We start from the raw sequence: 6767 nt of genomic DNA on the forward strand, positions 1-6767 counted from the left end.
AGAGTGAGGGAATCTCTCCACCACCCCCCCAGCCTTTCAGACCAAGTGCACAGCCTCCCCTTAAATCTCTGAATCCCAGCTGAGTCTAAGGTGTCTTAGTAATGATACTGTGCTGAATGATAGTAATTACATCACACAGAATAATATGTGGTGGTGATGATAGCCAATACTTACCAAGTGTTTACTATGTGCTAGGTACTATTCTACGACTAACTCATGAACTCCCTAACTCCGTCCCTAACCTGCTTCCATATGGCAGATACCATTGTTCCCTTATCTTTTGGAAACATATTGAGCACGTTGGGACTTGGGATTCCAGGCTCAAGAGAATGAGCTTCAGACAGAGAAAGAAATTAATTCCCTCTTCTTCCTATTTAAGGCTCGAATTCCAAATCCTTTTTTTTCTTTTTTCTCATTTTAGAATCTTTCTCTTTTTCAGGATTTGACATCAGAATAGCCGTTCTCTTGACAGGAATCCTCACCTCCTGCTGACAGGATATGATCCTCCTCTGTTCACAACTGGGCCAGAAGGTGAGAGCATAACTGTCCTTTAGCAGCACACAAACCACGGCAAGGGTTGTTTTCTTATATTTTGAAAATGGTAAAATAATGCCTTTACACTTGCAAATAAAAGCTTAGCTAGATTTTTTTCCTGGTCCATGGTGAATTTCTTTGAATTCTTAACTCTGCCAGCTCCTTTTCCAACTCAGTTTATCATCTCATTATCATGTGTTTCATCTCCTGTTTTATAGAGTTCATGTTTTCTTTAAACATTTTGAGAGCACAAAACAGATTTTAAACTTTTTTTTTTCTAAAGTAAATATCTTTCGAAATGACACTATTCGTTTACTTTGGTGTCCACTGGTTGTTTTCTTCTCTGAAACCTTTCACAGACTCCCGGCTGTCAGCAACCTCTTTGTTGTTATTTTCTGTGTCTGTTACTCATCTGTCCCAGTATATGTGTGGGACCTAACTAGATATAGTAATTAGGTCAACAGGATTTTTTAAAAGTCAAGAAGGGTCTTTGACTATTAGATAAATCCCTAAAATATTTATTTATTTTTTATTAAATTTGTTGGGGTGACACTGGTTAACAAAATTATACAGGTTTCAGTTACACAATTCCACAACACATCACCTGTACACTGTATTGTGGGTTCCCCACCCCAAGTCAAGTCTTCATCCATCACCATTTATCTCCCGTTACCCTCTTCGACCCCCGCCCCCTGGCAATCACCAGTGTTGTCCATGTCCATGAGTGATTTCTTAAAAAAAAACAAAAATTTAAAGGGAAGACAACTAGTTTGTAATTCAAGAAAGATACAGAGTTGTTCCAGAGGTGAGGTTCTGATCTAGGAGCTATTAGAGATGCCCATATTTGCTGTAATTGGCCATTATGTCTGCTTTAAAGATGTGACTGAGGATTTTTTGTTGTTGTTGTTACATCATATTCTGTTGGTTCAGCTCACCTACATTTATTTGATCTCATCTATTTTCTGTTAGTTTTATTAGTCTAACTCAGTGGTCGGCAAACTCATTAGTCAACAGAGCCAAATATCAACAGTACAACGATTGAAATTTCTTTTGAGAGCCAAATTTTTTAAACTTAAACTATATAGGTAGGTACATTGTTATTAACTTAATTAGGGTACTCCTAAGCTGGCCTTTGCTAAAAACGTCCTCAATCTGATTGAGGTACGTTCGCTGAGGTCGACCCCTTCCAACTCTCCCATCCATACTCGTCTTGTATACTTGTTTCAGATAGACGAGTGTGGATGGGAGAGTTGGAAGGGGTTGACCTCAGCGAACGTACCTCAAAACAATGTACCTCTCCCACGCTGTGTATCCCGTGGCCTGCCTACGCCTTGTCTCCTGTCGCCCGCCTGACCAACACCCCCCACTTCTTCTAACGCCACTTCTTCAAAATTAGAGTGTGGATGGGAGAGTTGGAAGGGGTTGACCTCAGCGAACGTACCTCAAAACAATGTAGCTCCCCCGCGCTGCGCATCCTGCTGCCGCCTGCGCCGCATCTCCCGTCGCCAGACCGACCGACCGATACCCCCCACTTCTTCTAATGCCACTTCTTCAAAATAGACTTGCCCAGGCCGAAAACCGACTTCTGCACATGGGCCACGAAGTTTCAATCACACTGTACGTGCGCGCCCGCACGTGGTATTTTGTGGAAGAGCCACACTCAAGGGGCCAAAGAGCCGCATGTGGCTCGTGAGCCGCGGTTTGCCGACCCCTGGTCTAACTCAATTCTGGAGGTGACTCATTCTGTATTCCATCTAAAGATCTGGCCAGTGTAGAGATAACTGTAGCAAATGAAAAAGATAGAAAAATGCAACTGGAAAACTTGGATGAATTAGGAAAACTGGTTCATAGGTCAACACTCAACCACTGAGTGACACCGGCCGGGCTGAACTTCATCGCTCTTTATGGGAAAATCCGATCCCCAGGTCTCATCGACCTTTAGGAATATATGTTTAATGCTGAGTTGGATGCTTCACCTGTGTGGCAAGTGACAAAGTCATGGTGAAAGCAGATAGGCCTCTTTATAATGCCCCCAAAGCTAGGCATGGGGGTTACAGAGCCAGGCCTGAAACTTTCTAACTGCACTTTGAGTAGCTCTGTCCCTCCTGGTCACAGATCTCCCCTGAAGTGGGTGTGGTAACTGCTATTAGTAGCCCCTTTCCTCTGGAGGGAGAGGCACTTGTATGTCTTGCTGTCCAATACTTTTTATTGGTAGGTCCATGTGCCCTAAAGAGTTATTATAACAAGGGAAGGACAAGGAGTAGGACTTAAAGCTGGAGCTAATGGAGCCCGGTGGATTATAATCCGGAATCAGTCAGAATGACTTGCCTCAGAGGGAGATATGGAGAGACCCAGCTGTGTAAAGAGAGAGCAGGGCCTCCATGGACACAGAGCTGCCTGGGAATGGAAGCTGGCAGCTTACGATGGGGCACGAAGGGACGTTTTTCAGAGGATGAAAGTCATTGCCAATCTGTCCCCAGACATCTCTCAAGGTCAAAGAGTCTCAGGTTCCTACTAAACATGTGGTGTTAAGATTCTGTCTTGAGTCTCCTCTGGAAAACTGATCTCCGGCGTGTCTATTCCCCACGGAAAACTCTCACCGGGTAACTGCAGGCAGATGGGAGGGTCAGAGGGAAAGCATCCACCTGCCCCTCTGCCCAGTCTCCCTGCCGTGGGAGGGACCTCCCAGGAAGTGGCACCACTCAGCAGGCTCCAGGCTTGGCAGCCAGATGCTATCTCTAGTTCACAGACAGAAAACTGAGGTGCAGAGAGGTTAAGGGATGATAATAACGCAGCTCCTACAGGGCAGAAATGGGAAAAAAAGAATCCTGGTCCCTTGATGCCTGTCTGTTTCTTCCAAAAGAGGGACAATGTCAACTTCCCTGGTGGCAGGGTGGGTGGAGAGAGGGAAGCAGGATGCTGCTTCATCCCAGGAAATGCACTCACCCACACACGTGTCGCCCAGCAGAGAGGAGACCAGCCACTGTCACCTCTACAACTGCTACACAGCACCAGCAGCTTCCACTCGGAGCAGTGTTTTCAGCCACTGCCACTTCTACAACTGCTTCTACACAGCACCAGCAGCTTCCACTCGGAGCAGTGTTTTCTCTTTTGGATTAGGTCCTAGTTGAGATAGACACGTTCTGCTTCCTCCTGGTAAGAATCAAGCTGTTCTCAGGCTCTGACTTGATGTTTTCCTAAAATTGGTCTTCAAGAGCAGAACAGTAGGGGCAATAGTGTAGCCATTGGGGATCAATGATGCCTGGGAGTTGGCTACTTCTCTCACCAGACAGAAGAAGGTGTGGAATAGTGTTGGTTGCAAGGGGAAGATTCAAGCAGTAGCCAGAAGGTCACGTCTGTGAGATAAACATCCCTGTTCTGTGCGTTGCCTGAGACATTCTTTCATCGAAAGTTGATCACTTTGGATGAACAGGGAAAGTATAGTTTTTTTTATATTAGAATGAACTTAATCTCTAGACCCCTCTGCTTTGGAAAGGGCACCAAGAAACGGGCATATGGCCCTGGGGGAGGAACAGTTTTGGGGGAGGCTTCACTCTGGAATGAATATCTTAAAAGGAAACCAGTGGCGACCAGAGGGCAGCACAAGGGACTTAGGACGGTGCTGGTTGTGGGGAAGACAGAAGGAAGGCAGCTTTTCTAGGTACCTTTATGGGGGTCCCATGCTGGTGTCCTGTCTAGATCCCCGCCACGTCAACTTGGTTTCTACCTGCCTACCTTAGCCTCCTACTGCCTGAAGCATCACTTTGGTTTAGATGAACCATCTTGGTGACCACTGACTTGCTCCCTCTGCCCTGAGCATGGATTGGCTCTGGTACAATGGCTCCCTGTGTGAAATATGTACATGTACCCGAGGCTTTTCCCTGACTGGACTCTATGCTTGAGGGTTATTGTTTGTGGGGATGAAGGACAGGAGACCTTAGAGAACCCTCTTGTTCCCTCCGATCTCTACATCCCTTCCAGGATGAAACCTGGCCTGGGACTGAATTTTGGGGCCCCGGCTGTTTGGACTCACACTTTGTAAGAGACTCTCCCTAGTGCCACTTTGATGGGCCAATTGGTGCCGGGGAGCTGACCCCCCTTAAGGCAGGTCTGTGGGCAGGCATCCTCTGGCTCCAAGCTGGGCTGGGCACTGAGGTTGGAAGAGGAAAGGAAAGAAAGGGGCCTTCTTTGCTTCCAGGAAGAAAGTTACCACCAGGCCTGAAAGCCTTTGTAGTTCACAGGGAGAAGGTTTTGGGTGTTGCTTGCTTTCTCTGATGGTACTCAGAGCAGAATTCCCAACAATATGAGGGACATCATTGTGTCAGAACCCAGGGGCTACAGAGACTCAAATGAAAGGACACTGAGAACTCTGGGCATCTCTTGGACTGATGACTTCTCTTCTTTCCTTTTTTAAAATATATTTTTTATTGATTTCAGAGAGGACAGGAGAGGGAGAGAGAGATAGAAACATCAATGATGAGAGAGAATCATTGATGGGCCGCCTCTTGCACACTCCATACTGGGGATCGAGCCCGCAACCCGGGCTTGTGTCCTGACCGGGAATCGAACTGTGACCTCCTGGTTCATTGGTTGACGCTCAACCACTGACCCCCGAGGGCTGGGATCTTAGACTGACGATTTCAACTGAACACTCAAAAATGGTGCAAAGGGGCTCAGAAGCCACAGAAACAAGTTGAAACCATAAAAAAATATGACCAATAGCACAGGAAAGCGGGGCTCACTCGTGTACTAGTGTGCTGACCTTGCGGATTGGTGCCCCACAGTTTGGCGTACACACGATTTGTCTGATCCACATGGGCATATTTAAAACTTAGTGGGCAACATTAAAAATACTGGAAATTTCACTTAAATGTTTGTGTTTCTGGCTTCTCTTGTAAAAATCAGATGGCCTGGTAGCCACCGCCTGGAAGCCATTGCCTGGGAGCGGCAGCTGCCCTCTGCTCTCCAGTGTTCACAGTCCCAGTGCTTCCAGGGCATGCAAACAGGCCCACCTCACCAACTGCATCCTCTAGTGCAGCGGTTCCGTTTCTGGCTTCTCTTGAAAAATCAGACGGCCTGGAAGCCACTGCCTGGGAGCGGCAGCTGCCCTCTGCTCTCCAGTGTTTGTTTCTGGCTTCTCTTGTAAAAATCAGATGGCCTGGTAGCCACCGCCTGGAAGCCATTGCCTGGGAGCGGCAGCTGCCCTCTGCTCTCCAGTGTTCACAGTCCCAGCGCTTCCAGGGCATGCGAACAGGCCCACCTCACCAACTGCATCCTCTAGAGCAGCGGTTCTCAACCTGTGGGTCGCGACCCTTTGGGGGTCAAACGACCCTTTCACAGGGGTCGCTTAAGACCATCGGAAAACACATATATAATTACATTTTGTTTTTGTGATTAATCACTATGCATAACAGTAGCAAAATTACAGTTATGAAGTAGCAACGAAAGTAATTTTATGGTTGGGGGTCACCACAACATGAGGAACTGTATTAAAGGGTCGCGGCATTAGGGAGGTTGAGAACCACTGCTCTGGAGGTTGCCTTTGGAACTCCTGATACAGGGCCACATGGTCGCTGCTGGGGAAGGGCTGGGTGACAAAGTCGACTGAGTGAGCTTGAGGCAACGCTAGTACAAAGGTAGTAGGAGGCAATCGCAAGTCTGATCAGAAGGATTTCTATGGAGAAATGGGGACCGATGCAGAGTCCCGCAGCCGCTGGGGAAGAGGGCAGGGCAGCCAGAGGAGATTGATGGCTTTGTCTTGGAAGCCCTTACATATGGGAAAGGCAGTTCACTGATTGTGCAGCCTGCACTGTGCGACCAGGCATGGGTGCGAGGGGAGGGGCAGAGACTCAGCTCCTGTGGGCATTTTTCCTTTCGCCTGGCCCCCGAGGCCAGCTCGCCTGTTCTCTTTCTTCCTTTGGCACCACCTCAGACGGTCAGATCATCGGACCTGGCCCGGCTGCTGGCTTTGCTCAACCTGCTCAGGGGCCTGGTGTCATCCCCAGCCAGCTCTGCACCAGGGGAAGGTGACTTCTCGGCCGGCAGCCTTGGCTTCGCCACCTTCTCAGCCGGTAGCTCTCCTTCCTCCCCCTCCTTCTCCACCTGGGAGGCCTCGTCCTCCCCCTCCACCGCCGGGGTCTCCTGCCCTTCTGTGCTCACTCTCTCCGCTTCCAGCCTCTCCGTCACCGCTACCCGCTCGGGGTCCGCTCCTTCCTCCCCCGGTTGCTCGTCCC

The 6767-nt window shown here is 48.5% G+C and overlaps 1 protein-coding gene across 1 annotated transcript in view; it reads right to left on the minus strand.

The window, feature by feature from the left end:
• Positions 1 to 6462: 6462 nt before the first annotated feature.
• LOC102239999 (gap junction alpha-8 protein) overlaps positions 6463 to 6767 on the minus strand; it is a 1392-nt gene continuing 1087 nt past the window's right edge. Inside the window, exon 2 of the mRNA XM_005884970.2 lies at positions 6463 to 6743. Within this exon, the coding sequence (XP_005885032.1) occupies positions 6463 to 6743 (281 nt within the window). The remainder of the gene's footprint in view (positions 6744 to 6767) is intronic.

This window comes from Myotis brandtii, unplaced genomic scaffold (assembly GCF_000412655.1).
Source record: "Myotis brandtii unplaced genomic scaffold, ASM41265v1 scaffold882, whole genome shotgun sequence".
Taxonomy (NCBI): domain Eukaryota; kingdom Metazoa; phylum Chordata; class Mammalia; order Chiroptera; family Vespertilionidae; genus Myotis; species Myotis brandtii.